Here is a 15,640-nt window from a genome sequence, read left to right on the forward strand (position 1 = left end):
ACGCGGCCAAGGCAGGAGTGGGGGGGGAGGGGAGGGGAATAGGAGGGGAAGAAAAAAAAAAAAAAAACCTACACAAAAAAACCGACAACCAAACCCACCAAGACGCCGGCCGCCATTTCGCGCAACAACAGGCAGAACCCGAGCGAGCAGCCCCGGCCATAGCGCCCTAAGGAGAGAGAGAAAAAGAGAGAAAACAGAGACACACGCACAGGAGAGTTAGACAGGAAAAAATACCCATAGACTCCGCCATGATCACAAGACGTTTAATCGCCCCCCTCCTCCCTCAGGCTCAACGCCCCGTTACAGCCGCCTCCTCTGCGTCCAACCAGCTAGCAGATCCCTTCACCTCGGCTCCCTCCTGCCGCAGCAGCAGCTGTTTAGAGCCCCAAACTCTCTCTGCCCAAGGTGTGGGGGGACGCTAGGCTATGGCGCTGCTGCTAACTGCTTCTCCAGTCACCCGCTTGTGGCGGCTCCATCGAGGCAGGGTAAGGGCTGCCAGCCCAGCTTTTATCTGGTGCCCCGAGTTTGCGCACTGAAGGAGGCTCGCTCAGCCCCTGGTGGGCGTCGAATGAAACCCCAGCCGCCGCCTCCCCTCCCTCGCTCAGCCGCGGCGCTGGAGGGGCTGAAGCCGGGCAGGGACGTGGCGGAGGGAGCTGGGGCCTCGCTAGGAGCTCTCCTGGGCTCCCCGGTCCGGACCAAAGCAGACCGTACCTGCTCTCCGAGTGCCGTTCCCTACGGGGGAAAACCAGCCCCGGCCACTGCTCGTCCCGTTCCCCGGCGGAGAGAAATGCCTTCAGCTAGCGCGGCCCCGCTCGCTTCGAGCAAAGCAGCTCGCTCCCGCTCGCCTCACACGCCTCGGGGAAGATCTCAGCCTCGAGTGCCTACAACGGGAGAGTGGCCAAAAAGCCTCCATGCCGCCTACAAACGGGCCCAGTCAAAACCTCCCGCTCCCTCCCCTTTCTCCTCGCCCCCCTCCTTCCCCGCCCCTCCGGTTAAGCTCCTCTGCATGTCCGAGACCCCCGGGGCTTTTTCATATACTATTTTTTTTAATGGCGAAAACGCACCCCTCGGGTTGAGATCCGCCAAGGATAGGTACGGCCGAGCGGCATGCCGGACGTGAGGAGGAAGCCGGGGCGGAGGTGGGGGGGGGAGAAGCAGCCGAGGACGGAGTTTTAGCGATCCTGCCCCAGAGGATGCAGCTGTGAGTCAGACATCCTCCCGCTGCCGGCCGCTGCCCCTCCCCGCCCGCGCCTCACGGATCGCCCCCAAGAGCAGCCCGGGCTGCTCCCCTCCTCCACCACCGCCGCCCTACTTCCCCGAACACCTTCTCCCTTCACCCCCCCCCCCCCATTATCGCCCACCCCCGACCCTCGCTCCGCTCCCTCGGCCGCGCCCAGCCGTGAGCCTGTTTGTAAAATGGACACTGAGGGCTCAGCGGGCGCCGAGCGCGCAGCAGCCCACAAGCAAAATGGCGGCTGTTTGGCTTCGCCTTGGTAACCCTGCCCCTGCCAGGCGGGGCGGGTAAGCCCCGTGCAGGGGGAGGGAGGGGAGAGCGGACGCCATTTTCCCCGAGAGGCAGTGACATAGAGGGGAGCGTAGGAGGCTGCAAGGAGGGAGACACGGGAGCAGCGGCGGCGGCAGCGGGGTTTGTACGCAGGTCCTGAGGCAAAAGGCGCTCCCCAGCTGGTCCCCGTAGGGTTCCGTGCGCCGAGCTGGTTCCTGGGGGGAGGGGGGGGGCCCTCCTCTTCCTTTCCTTCCCTTCCCTTCCCTTCCCTTTTCTTTTCTTTCACCCGAGTCTGCTGAGGGGGTGAGTCCTGCCCAGGGTAGGGACATCCGCAGTGGGGCAGCGGCATTGTTTTGGTCGGGATAGGAAAGGGGCTCGGCTGAGGGGTCCTGCTGCCTGGCCTGTGTCACCATTACAGGTGAGTCTTGGGTTATTTCTAAGGGATTCTGCCGGGGGCGCCTCGGGGAGGGGGGGCTGGTAAAAAAAAAAAAAAAAGGGGGGGGGAACGAAATACGGCGGGGACGCCTCGTTGCCCCCGGGGTGACTGACTCCCTTCCCCCCAAAACGTGCTGAAATTCTCCTGAAGTTGTCTTCAATTCGCTTTTCCTTTTGTGGGGTTTGGCTTGAAAATGGCAGGCTGTCGCTATATCTTGTGAATATGGCGGGTTACTGTAACTGGAGGAGCTGAGGAGAATTTTTTGGCAGTTCTGCCAGATTTATGCATTATGCTTGGAAAAAGAGCCAGGAGGGGTTATTATGTGACAACGTACGCTTCCTCAGACTGGTGGTTTTTAAGAACGGGTTTGTGTGTTATTGGCACTGCGTATTGAGTTTTATGAAGCTTAGGGAAACCTATTCTCTTCCTCCATCCTGTATATTTTGGCTTTGTGATACTAAAATGGCTCGTTATAGGCCTAATCTCTCTGACTTCCACACCCCCGCCTCCTTCTCTGCCTCCCTGCTAATATCTCAGCTTCGTGGCGTAACCTGGATGAACAGAAAGCTGTCCTAAAGAGTTTCTGTGCCAATTTAAAAGGGGATCATTCTCTCCACCCCCTTCTTGAGGTTGTAAGTAGTTATACTGGTGCATCCTTTTCTTGCTTCGGTTTCTGTAGCCAGCATTCGTGTTCCTTGGCTGGCATATTTTAATCTTCAGGAAATAAAGAGTGGTGGAGTAGACCCTATCGCTGCAGACATAGGGGAGGAGAAACAAACGGTTCACTGTGTAGTACTAAATAGGGTAGAGAAACATAATATAGTCTGATTATAAAGGTCCTGTATTCCCCCATACTCAGCCATTAGGGAACGTGCGGTGGCTAAAAGCCCTGAGGTCCCTAACATGGTATATACTACGTGTCGTTGAAAGCAGAAGCTTAGTGCTGCATCTAGATTTAGGAATATTTTAGTCTGTTTATTTACAGTATCTTAAAGGAATAATAATGAAATGGTCCAGTTATTCAGGGCTCAGATCGGAGAAAACAACGATATATCCACGGCTGTACTTATAAAGCAGAATTAATTGATTATAATCACGATACTTTTAAAGTTACTTTTCAAAAATGTGGAGCAAATTTTTTAATTTCCCTCTTTGTCCTTTAGAGATTCTAAAAATGGCGGCCTCAGGCTGATGTTGTGGTAATCTAATCAGCTCGGGTCCTCCACACCCCATGCAGTGCGTTTGTCTGCAGCATATTAGAGTCTTATTCCATGTAAATGAAAAGACCGTTCCCTTCAAATAATGTACAAAATGTCTCTTGGCTTTACTGCGATTTAAAAATGCTGTGTTCCAGCTGATTAATTTTATTGGTTATGTGTGTGAAAGGCAAGTGAACGAGACCACTCTTGTTGGGGAAAAGGGGGGTGGAAAGAGGCAGCAGACTCAGGCAGCTTCTTTGAGGGGTGTGTATAGATTTCTCTAAGGTAATACGTGCGTCGTCAAATAATTTGGAACAGCTCCGGCGTTTGTGGTAGAGGCTGTGTATCCGTCCATCACGTTATCAACCTAAAAGTGATAATATTTTTCAAACTAAAGAGGAGATTAAGATCACTGAAACAGTCAGCTAAATTCTTTGTGGAATCGCATTTGTGAACGTCATGGTCATCTTCCAGGAAATACCTCTGCTGGACGTTGGGGTCGTAATTCCATATATTCGTAGTTCGAGAATATGAAAAGAACTTAATACGGACTGAAATAATGCATGCAAGATTATAACCTGTTACTCTATTAAGATGCAGAATTTCTTCTGCCACTGTAATCTTAGTATTAGACCTTTTCTTTCATTTATATTGTATATTGCTGTATAAAACATGTATGCTAATATACGTACAAATAATTCAGTGAAAGTGCGGTTCCGAACCTCTTAATTTTTTCCTGAAATGAAATATGAACCTTTTAGTATCACCACTATAAATATGTTTGGGTGGGGGGAAGGGAAGTCACAAGGATTTGTTATTCCGTAGTTGGTGTAGTGTACTCTGATACAAACTATGCAGACTGTGAGCTATATGTTCAAACGAAAGCAACAAAAAACAAATTCATATTTGTCGCTTTGGTTTTTGTATGCTTGTCTTTAATCTTGTTGTTGGTTTAATGAGGTGTGAGTTCATATTCTAGTATAGCTTTGGAACCTTCTGGATTTAAACAATCAAAAATAAAGTACTGAAATGGCAAAACTGTCTTCAGTCTCTGAAGAATTCTAATTTAGATACCGTTCATATATAGAGCAGCACTGATGTGTGGTTTAAGGTATACCTGAAGTTTCACAGCAGGATGGTAAGACTTTCAGCGGTGCTAATGCATGCATTTCATGTGTTTTGAGGCCAAAGGCTGAGTGATTTCAACCACCAAGTGATGCATTAATGGTCCAACAATGCATGCTCCCATCATACTCTCCTCGTGTTATATAGACTTGATTTTTTTAAATAAACCATGTCTTACTCTCTGCTTATTAAAAATTACACAGTTTTAAAGACTTTGTATGAGCATTTTAGAAAGCTCTTGCCTTTTTTTCTCTTTCTAGGTTTAAAGCCTCTCTTATTTTTTAATGTTACAACTTAGAGGGCTACACTGCTCTACTTCATGGCCTCAGTCATGTTCTCGGGCAGATGTCCAATTCAAGATTAACATTAGAAGAAACAATTTTGTACAGTTTACAGAAAGTGTTGCTGGGGAAAAATTGAGATCCAAAAATTGGAATACCCCAACTCAATTTTTACAACTTATCTCACAGATCACAAATTTTATGCATTAAGGCCCTTTTGGGAATTTTGAGATCTTCCAGTTTTCCTGTGTGTTCTAGTGAGTCACTTTGTGACTCAGTTTCTCCATTTGTAAAACAGATCTGTGATCTGAAAACAGACTTGTTTAAGGAGACAACGTTACAAAGGAAATTCTAGCTTTATTTCTGAATTCCACTGATATTGGTTTGTTAAAATATATTCATTAAAAATGTAATGTTCCTCCAGCCTACTAACAAAAGTTCTTGAAAGAGAGGTTTGAAATCTCAATTTTTGAAAAGATTTCTGATTTACAAACGTTTTGTTACAAATGCAATTTTGTAAATGTTAAAATAATATGAATGTTACACACATGGTTTTAGCGCTATCTTCAAGCTTTTCATATCTGAAGGAAAAATCTGCTCAACTGTCATAACTATGCATTTTGGGTAAGCTTTTTTGCCATCTGGGAAGTTCAGAGAGGAAAAAATACTGACTTTGTTAAGCTGTATGTATCTAGGGAAAGTTTCATTTAGTACCAATATTCAGATTACTGTTAGGAGTTGCATTACCTCATATCTCTGGTTTGGTTTCAACACACAACTGGGTTAATCTGTTGGAATGAAATACAGAAAACAGCATCGCACTGAAGGCTGATCCCAGTTTGATTTAAGGACAGCCTTAATTTTGTGCTCATGCTGGTTTTAGTAAGACTCCTTGTGGGTTTTAGTTAAGGAGCGTTGTATGTAACTGGGGAATTATGCAGTCATTTTAAATAGATGAATCTGTAAATGAAGGTCTAGCAAAAGTATTTTGCTGTTTTCATGTAAACTTCTAACAAAATTGAGTTGGGGGATGTAGATACAAAATGAAAGCCAAACCAGGCTTCTGGAGAGATCCTAAGGAAATCCAGCTATGTTACTGGTCTTGTGACTTCCATACAAACGATCGTTTGTGAATCTCTCAAATTTTGTTGGACAGTGTTTCTGGAGTAGGTGCTATGTTCGAATGTTTCCACTGTACAAATAGTAGTTTTGATTTATTGCTAAGAATTAAGCTTAGGTTTTTTGTACAGAGATGCCTTACTTGTTTCAGTTCATGTAGAAAGTGGATTACTTCTTGTTCTTTCGAGTTCTGGATTATTTACAATGTTAATTGCGTTGGGCTTTTGAAGGGTGTGAGGTGAATGTGCCTAACTACCACTGTTCACAGAGTCTTCTACTTAGAAAAAAAAAAAAAAAAGCTTACCCATAAAAGTTAACCTAATCACTTTCAGGATCCAAAATTCTGCTCATGACCTTCATACTACAAAAAACCCTGCTATAATCACGTTCAAAGACAAAACTGTTGTTACCTTTAAGGCATAACAAACAGCTTATTTAAAAGAAACCTTGTCAAGGTTTCATATACTTGCTAGCAGATACTGAGATAATTTTTATTTCCTCTTACAAATCTTAATATATTAACGTGGTGTTAATGAAACTGGCAAGGTTTTAAGCTCTGCAGGTTGTTAGAAAATCTTAATAATTAAGGTTGTCTGCAAGCCTTTGAAGAGAGTTTTGTCATACAAAGTGTGTTTTTTAACATCTCTGGCTTAAATGGTTTTCATCTGGTTTTTTAGTAATTAACAAATTTGGTAAGAATTATGGTAAATCGGTATCCACGCAAGTTGTGTGCTGCAAAAGTACAAATAAAAAGTAGATTGAAGTAGCATGCAGGCTGTGTCCTGTGTAGGTAAAATGTGTGCTAATTTTGCATATTTTATTGAAAGAGCACTATCATTCCTTTCATGTGATAGTTTATACGCTGCCTAGATTGAGATGTGGTGCTGTAAAATTATGACACTTGCATGGGCCCAGCAGTTTTGCAAATCAGGCCAAGTATGGGAATGCCAAAATAATATTGATTCTAGTTTAAAAATGTAGTTTTAGGTTAACATTTTTGAAAGATATACATATTGAAATGCCCCAATGGAAGTTGAGGTTTAGACAAGCTTTTTTTAAAAAAAAAAAATCGCATTTCTAGTTGTTTTATGTATTGCTTATGTTATCATAGTCTAGGTAATCATTCACTTTTATATCCTTATCAAAAAAAAAAGCCGTCAAGTTCAAAGAAGATGCATGAGTAGATTTTAATGACATTATTGTAGTTTAGGTTACAACTTACAAAGAGGGACCTATAGTCTGTTTACTGTTGATTTTTTTTGTGCTTTCATGAACAGGTTATATAGAAAATGATTACATGTGTATCCTATATTTACAAAGTGAGAATTGAAAATGTACACGGGATGGTAGTTTGGATCTTTAGCCTGAGGAGCTCTGGATATTTAAATTGGTTCAGTGTTCATTACTTTTTAACTGTTCTAATTTCTCTAGGTCTAGAGAGAACTTTTTCTTTCACAGTGGGTGATGCTCTTATTTTGCCTTGAGTAGACAAAAGAGCTACCTCCTAATTAGCAATGGGTATAATGGGACTGTTTTTATATCACAAGACAGCTGATATTCCAAGTCTAGACAGTTAATCCTGTCTTAACTGTTGGTTTCAATAAACGTTTTGAGTGTTTTTAGTCACTACTACGTAAACTGAAGGTGAAGGCCTGAAAATTACAACAGCTTACTTGAAGCTTTTGGGGAAGGAATGGAGAGATTACTCCTCTCAGTTGGTTTCTGAAGGTATAATTCTAGAACTGCGAGGGAAACGTTAATAACTTTATCCATAACTGATTTAAAAATACAGTCCTTACCTTACTGTCCGTAAGGATGAAGTTACTCCCTCAGATGCCTTACCAAGTAGTAATCCTGTTGGTTCTTACTCTTTTTGCATAGTCGAAATATTTGATGGGATTTTTTTTAGTGTTCACTTAATATATATATATATATATATATATATAAAATATATAAATAAAAGTTGTTTCTGTCATTGATTAAAAACAAACAAAAAAGCCCTGTGTAACATTCGTATGTGCATTCTTTATCTCTTGCTTTGCAGTCACTTACATCTTCTGTCATAGATGCAATAAAAGAGAAACTTTGCATCTACTTTTTTCTCTGTTTGGCAGTAGTATTCAAAGATGAAAGCTGTATTTTGTGCTTCTGTGGCTGGGCAGAGTTTCTTTGCTTTGTTTATTCTGAGATGACGTATTTCTTATCTTTGTTACTACAATTAAGAATACACACTGAGATCATATTTGAAAACAGAAGTGTATAAAGCTGCAGAAAATCTGAATTTCTTAACACAAATCAGTCAATATACTCTTGCAAGATAATTGCAATTGAAAATGAAATGTTTTCTGTTCCCTTTAAGTAGGAAACATCTTTTGATATCAGACTTCTGTGTTTTCTGTGGCTGCCTTTGAGCAGCCTGCTCAATCCGTTCCATTGATTTCTCCCTCCCAAAACCTTAGTAAAGAGCTTTGCAATACTGCCATGTTGTTACCAAGAATATAGTCCAGGTTAACTTGTGCTTAGAATTGTGTAAAAGATCTAACTGCTAGAAGAATGAAGGTTTGTCTGAAAAAGTGCAAATTTCTGACCTGTCTTGTGTTTGGATTCGTAAGCACAAGAGTAACAATCAGGTGAACATCTACAAAATATTTACAGAATTAGAAATGGAAGCACTGTTGTGCTATTCATGCAAGTCAAATGCCATTGATAAGACAGGAGAACTGGTTTTGAAATCTACCAAAATGAAAGGTTGGACTAGATGACCTTAGAGGTCTTTTCCAACCTGAATGATTCTATGGTTCTGTGAAAACATGTCAAAGTAGAAATTAGTTTAGCTGAAATGTCAAACATTGTGCAAGTCTAAACAATTTTTACTTGTATAGCAGACATCTAATATGTAGAAGTAGGCTTCCAAGTCTTATTAAGGTGCATAGGAACATAAATTAATAATTTTACTTGATGTCATGAAGTCAGCCAAATAGGTTGTTGAAACCATTAAGTATTGCAAATATGTATTTGCAACCACACGTTCCCCTTCCACCCCCAAAGCCATACTTCCTTCTTGGAAGGAATACCGGGCCTTAGAGTTTAGACCTTCCAGTGATTGACTCACCGTTCGGTGTATCGTTATATTTATTGAAAAATATCCTTGGCTCTTACAGATGTTACAGCGTATGCTTATGGAACATTGTGTGCGTGCAGAAGCACTATACTTTGAAATGTTTGTTAAGAATAATAGCTTACGGTAGCAGGTGTAAATGGTGTTTCTTGAGAATAATTGGTAAGTCACATATACAAATGCCTGCATGTTTAATCAACGGTTATTTACTGCTTCGCAGTAGATAGAGAAAAATGTTTGCTAGGAAACAGCTGATGCAAATAATGGCTTAAAGATATCTTTACTGAGAAAATTATTTATTAGTTTTCTTAATCTTTGAGTTTTACATCTCACGATGATATAGTGCAAGATGTTAGATAGCTGAGAGTCTAGCGTATCGTTCTCCAAGCAACGAGCAGTACTGCTGTCAAAAAGTGGTCTTTGTCTTTTATACTCATTCATAGGATGTACTTGCATTTCACAGCTCCTTGATTCTTCCCTTCAAATATCTGTGAATGTTTGAATGGGTAGGTCTTTTGTGCAGAGTCTACTTTAAGAAGTATGGTAGGGAGGTTAAATGATTGGCAGCTGATTTTCAGTTTGGGGGTTGGTTTCTGTAAATAGAAAAAGCATGGTATTTCTGTATGCCTCTTCTGTTGCCACTTCTATTCAATAAACCAGTTCCTACTCTTTAGCTTACTCTGTAACTGTGTCTACCTTTATTTCCTCTCTACCACTCATTCTTTTTCTCTTCCTAGTCCCATATTTTGTTTAACTTCCACTGAGAGAAGAAAGGAGGAGTGAAGAGAGAGAAGAGGTAAGGGGGAGTCTTCCGTATGTTTTAATGGGCTGGCATAAGTACCATCATTTCAAAAACATGCAGGAGCAGTGCTATTGGATGAGGTAGCAAAGGGGAGATAGCCTAGAGCCAGTGGAAACCAGTTCTTCTGTATGGCAGAAATGTTGACTGGCAGATTCTGGGTTCACGGTTTTATTTCCACTGAGTAGTTAGTGCAGTGTAAGTAATGACTTGAAGAATCAGTGCTTGAATGACAGAGGCTCAAGTTTTTCATGTACGAATCTTGAACGCCATGGAAGAAGCAGAGTTTTTTTTTGTTCCATACCCCAAACTCAAGACTAGTTCATGAAGTTGGGTTGTCATTCTAAATGTGACTGGGGTCTTTGTTGATTGTAAAGTTTTGTGTTTATTGTATCAGGATGCTCATAAGTATGCTAATAATCTTTTTGCTTCACCTGTTTTATTCTGACTGTATGTTGGGGACTGGATTAAAAGCAGAGGAGGAGGAAAAGCAGCCTCACTCTGTGGTAGTTCATCTGTAATGGCCTTGATTCTTAAATAAATTGTACTGACGAAGACCCAGTGGTCATTAGACCAACAAATAGCTTTAAAACAAAATTTTTAACAGGTAAGAACTTAGTGCCTTTGAAATCCCCAAAGTTTAATGAAAATCCAAAAGGGGATGGATGCAGCTATGAGCATTGTCCTCGGAGAGTCAGGGAGAAGCAGCATAATGATGTTAGCAATTATTCGGTGTGTGTCCTGACCACTCTTGTGTCTAGCTTCAAACCAGCCGTAGAGGTACTTTTGTTTGGTTTTTTTTTGGCTGCATGACAGCATGCGAGAAGCAGCAGAGCTGGACCTGACTACTGACAGCACACAGGTCTGTGGCTGGCACAGGAGGGGATTGAGGGGCTTGTGGGTGAGGCCAGCACTAGTTAACGTTATTTATGAGGAGGACATTGCTATGAGAGAGATATAGAGAACATGAGGCTTATGAGAATGTTTGGACACAAACTACAAGTGCATAGGAAATAGATTACTTTCAGAACAAAACGTTTCTTCTGTGCGGTACACAGGACTTGGTCATTAATGGGTCCTACGGTGTATATGGTATCTGAGTTATGGCTACTGTCCTTTTTTTTTTTTTACCTTCTTTCTTAATTGTCTTTTTGTCTCAGCCCATATTTGAAATAGACTGCTAACTTCTCCGTTAGGTTACCATAGAGAGCAGCGAACAGTCAGCAAAGGTCTGAATTTGGAGTCATAGTTGTTTCTGAGCCTGCATGCTGCAACTTCAATGATGGATCGCTTGGGAGCTGGATATCCCTTCTAATCTCTTAGTAAAATCTATACTATGGGGAAGCGTGTTGGGGGAAACAGAAGGAACTTCCTTGTGGGCAAGATTAGTCATTTATTCATGTATTCTGCTTCTAGGTCTGATTAAAGATGTGTTATCTCCTTAGAAACAGCCAGCAATAAATAAATATTCAGATTACTTTGCATAGCGTAAATACATATATCATACGTATGCTACGTGTATTTGTTCCAGATTATTTTGCGTGCGTAGACACATTTATAAATATATATACACAGAGTAGTTAACTATTTGAAGCCTACCTGGCATATTCCCTTAAAACGTCAGTTTCTATCACTAGTTTTCCAGATAACCTTATTATTGTGCAGGGAAGGCTTCAGTGCCCAGAGCAGTGATAGAAAGTAGAAATTTAGTCAAACATAGAACTTTTTTTAGTAAAATTTTCTTAATTATTTTCTCTCTTCTCTATGTAACCTCCCCCCCATCCCCTCCAATTAAAATGAATAAAAAAATCTTAAAATAGTTTGCAGGCAGGGAAGCAGAGTAGGAAAGCTCTAGTTGAGTTGTTGGCTGTGACAGTTCAGGACAGAAGTCTTCACTCTGGCTTCATGGACTGTGACGCACTTTAATGATAGGTGCATTGTTACTTTGCAATTTCTCCTGTATAGGTTGTGCTAAAGCATACGTATATCGACTTTTCTTAGATTCATTCTTGTGCATTTTCTTTGTGGGAAGGGTGGTTCCCATGATTGCAGGTTAAAATTGTTGGTCTGTAAATCTGAAGGCAGGCATGACAAGAATTGCCTTTGTTAATGATTGCAAAACATGTATATACATATGATGTAATTGAGGAGAGGGGGAAGGAAAACGTTTGCATTGCATACTCAATAAAAGGCAAGTTACATGTAGAGAATTATTTTTACATGTTGTCCTCGATTCTGTTTATTTCCCTTTTTGCAGTACGTGTAATAGTATCAATTTTAAGATATCTGAGTTCCTGTGTGTTATATTGAGTACCAGCACTTCAAAAATGTTTTTAACCGCTTCCCCTTAGAGCATTTTTAAGGGGACAGAAGGCACCAGTATACCATATAGATGAGTTTTTCTGGTGTGGTAAGAAAATCAAAGACCACTACTTTTTGTCATCTGTCTCTGATGCATGAGATGACTTCTGTAAAGAAAAGTCAGAGGTCTGAAAGCAGTACTGTCCTGCAGCTCTTTGCCTTGCTCCCAAGACCCTGTTGATGTGGAAACCTGGAGTTAGTTTCAGAGCGCTTCTCTGCCACTGTGTGGAGCCAAGCTGGACTGGCGGCATGATGAGTTTTTTCTCCTGGGAGCAGAAGTTGGAATTTTGGTTTGAGCTTAGTGCTGGATGAATACAGTTAGTTTTTTTAGATTCAAATGGACTTGAAGTTATAATCAGATGAGCATTGTGTGCTGGTTGAGCTGAAAGGTCTTGCTTGACTGAAGACTGTCATGCAACTATTTCGTGTATTTTGTGTTTGAATTAGTTTTATCTGTAAATCTGATAATTATTCTCCACCCTTACTCTTCTTCCTTGGTCCATACAAGGGTACAAAATCGACTGAGCAGATAAATAACTTTGTCTCAGCAATTTCATTTGTTTGCTCCAGTAAGCTTCAGTTTAATTCCCTCAGATCTGTCCACACCCCTTGAAGAATCTTAATACATGTACTGTCTGTATTCCGATACTTTAATGCTGCTCCAGGAAACTGTTCTTAATGTTTTGCTTGTAGTTAAAGGGTGAGAGGCAAGGTGTTTACCTGGACTTTTAGTTCAGCAAATGAGAGCCTCTCCTGTAGTTCTGCTCAGAGGAAATAAGTGCTGCTAAAACATGGGGTGAACTAATGCAGGCTGTAACTTTTCGGATATTCAAGAGTGGCAATTCTCAGGTCTTTCAGTTACTCCCTTTATTAAGTAGAGGTAAATTATGACTTTAAGTACATATTACAAAATATGAAAAAAAGTTGTATCGCTTCTAAGGAAAGATAATTGGTATATGTACAAAGGTTAGAAGGTTTTGATTTATTTTTTCCCCTCCCCAGTTACGTGTATTTTGTATATGACCTTGTGAAGATGCAGAGCAGACACAGTATAGAGGTGGTAATTAGGTTAGCATATTAATCTTTGCAGTGACATTAGGTCAGGATTTTGGGGTAAAGTTGCATGCATCAGTGTTAAATCTAAATTATTTATCTTAAACCAGTGCTGTTTCCTCTCTTGAAATAGCCAAAATGATGATTAGATTTTTTCATCCTCAAACTTCTGCTCAGCATGTACAGAGGCCCTGATAATTCCCTGTTAATTGTCTCCTGCAGACGCATTCTGTGAAATCTCCGAGTCTTGAAACACCTGAAATGTGTAACTACTTTATTTTTTTCCATCTTGTAATAGTCCGTTCGTAGATGCTGACTGATAGATGCTATTGGTAGAAAAATGTATTGAAGAACTTCAAGTGTATAAAGAAGTCATACAAACAGTCCAATGAAGACATGGAGAAAAATAATAATAATAATAAAAAAGACTTAAAAGTTTAATGCAGTCTTCTTGTGTATGTTGAAAATTCTTCAATCTTGAGCTAAAAAATAATTGCTTGTTTAATTTATAATTTCACTGATGTCCCTTTATAAATTGGAAAATAAATGTTGTATTGCACCTTTCTTTGAATTTTATTACTGAAGTTTATAAATGTGTTTTTACTTAAAAATGTTTGTCCTTGTTATTTATCACATGGTAGCAGGATACGGAAACTGATTTATGGGGAAGGAAACACAAGAAAAAATGACATTGTATCTTAAAACAAAAACAAACAAACAAAAAAAAAAAAAACACAAATACAGTAACTAGAATGGTAAACGCAGATTTATCTCCAGCCCCTCATTTGGTTATTGCAGGGCTGAATGTGGATTAAAAAAAACCAACTTGCAATAAGTATATGAGATTGTCTTGATGTTCTGGTGCTGCCACCAACTCTTACCTTTAACTTTTTGCATAAATGTTTTGCATCTGCGCACCCAAATAAGAGTTGTAGCATACTTGTACACACAGCATAGGTTCTAGCAGGCTTTTTAGTACTACTGTTTCCTCTTCCTTCTCAAAAAAAGGTGAAATGTGCAGAGGTAGGCTACTAAAGTTAGCAGATACCAACGTGAGCTGTGCCTTTCCCAGTATAGCAAGTACTGTATGGTTTCCTCTCACTTAAAACATGCTGTGTTATTAATAAAAAATAAAATATAAGTCAGAGCTTTCTTATATTCTACAAGAAAGCAACAATATAAATCTAAGTACTGGGAATTCAGCTTCTGAACCTATGAAAGTAAATGCAAGTAAAAGTGGGTAAAAATGAACAAATATGTTTTCCTACTCCTCCTCCCGCACCCTCCTCTCCAAAAAAAACAAACCAAAACAAAAAACCTTACATGGAAAATGCCATGGAAGAAATTGTCTGGACTCGACACTTAAAGGATGATTGATAGCTGGGATTATGAAACCTTGTTGGAGTCATCTGGACAGTTTGGCTAGATTTTGGGTTCTTATTTTTCAAGTGTGCTTTCTGTCTAGGTGATCTGTCATCTGCTTGTTGCCCGAAGCCATTCTCTGGAGCTTTTGATGGTCCCCCAAGAAACAAGTGTAGGGGGAGGCTGACAAAGTAGGCCTGCAGTTGGTAGGCAGCCAACATCTGATCAGAACTGGATCTTGTAGAGTTAGGTCCAAAAATACCAACGTAACTTCAGGAGATTACCTGTTTAACTTCTGATTCAAGAGTTGGGCCCTCTATACTTCTGTTAGTTTTCTCTTCTCCTCCATGTACGTACCAGTGAAAAAGTTACGTGTTTTCCTTTGCTGTCACATAATTGATCTTAGAAGGACAAGGCAGAAAGGAAACATGTGGTCTTTGTTAAACCACAGAATAATGTTGTGTAAGTGGAATACCTCAGGGATAATATGTAACTTATTTTCTGTTGTTAAGTGCATAAATGATGTTCTTTGTACAAAGCCACACAGATGAAATAATTTGGCCTGTATTGTGCTCTTATACTTCCGCTAGTAGAGGACAGGTCATTTAAAAAGGCCGGTTCTGGGATCGTAAGCAAAGTAAATCATGAGAAGTAGTGATGAAGCTTCAAAGATTTTATACTCAATAAGGCAGTTAAGGCAACAGAGTCATTAGTGCTCTGTAGTGAGAAAAAGAACTGCCAAAGGAGATGTAAACCCAGTGAGATAAAGTGAAAATAGTAAAGGGTGGTAAGTTTCTTGCAGGCCTTTGGTCTTGCACAAGTGACGTTTTAACCAGATTAAACAAAAAATCTTTATAAAGAAGAAAATCATATTACTAGGACAAGGTAGGCTTATTAGCTGCAATTAAATAAGAGCGAGGTTTTCTCAAATAAGGAAGGTGTTTTCATGTAATGAAGTTGTGCTATTAGGGTGATAATGAAAGAAATATCAAATGTTACCAACATTCTTTCAGTGGTTACAGAGTAATACCACTGGAAGAGTAAAGAGGGCCCCAACAAAATTGGAAATAGTCTACTGTTGAGTTTAATGAGTAGATGAACTCCTTCACCCAGTGAAGAGCTAATAAATGAAGCTTTTGTATAGTACCTTTTTAAATATCTGGACCTGAAATTAACTTGACAAACCAATTTCGTCTTTCAGACTTCCATATTCATGTGCTACTTGAAGAAAGACTTTGTTAAACACAAAGTTTGTGTATATTCTGTTTGGGCTGTAGGATGCT

General features: G+C 40.4%; 2 protein-coding genes across 23 annotated transcripts in view; one reads left to right on the plus strand and one right to left on the minus strand.

Annotated features, from left to right (window-relative positions):
- Nucleotides 1–1,853, minus strand: part of LOC121063776 (translation initiation factor IF-2-like) — a 65,587-nt gene extending 63,734 nt beyond the window's left edge. For 3 of the 18 annotated variants that reach the window (XM_040544601.1, XM_040544600.1, XM_040544599.1), the window contains exons 1-3: nt 1,369–1,853; nt 1,065–1,181; nt 99–166 (exon numbers count right to left, since the gene is read on the minus strand). In XM_040544601.1, coding sequence (XP_040400535.1) covers nt 99–166; nt 1,065–1,181; nt 1,369–1,853 — 670 coding nt within the window. The other 15 variants (XR_005816204.1, XR_005816200.1, XR_005816205.1 and 12 more) reach the window with 10 other exon arrangements.
- The window catches only part of KMT2E (lysine methyltransferase 2E (inactive)), a 67,675-nt gene continuing 53,620 nt past the window's right edge, over nt 1,586–15,640 (plus strand). For all 5 annotated transcript variants that reach the window (XM_040544585.1, XM_040544581.1, XM_040544582.1 and 2 more), the window contains exon 1: nt 1,586–1,922. The gene's annotated coding sequence lies outside the window, so the exon portion shown is untranslated. The remainder of the gene's footprint in view (nt 1,923–15,640) is intronic.

This window comes from Cygnus olor, chromosome 1 (assembly GCF_009769625.2).
Source record: "Cygnus olor isolate bCygOlo1 chromosome 1, bCygOlo1.pri.v2, whole genome shotgun sequence".
NCBI classification, from domain to species: Eukaryota; Metazoa; Chordata; class Aves; order Anseriformes; family Anatidae; genus Cygnus; species Cygnus olor.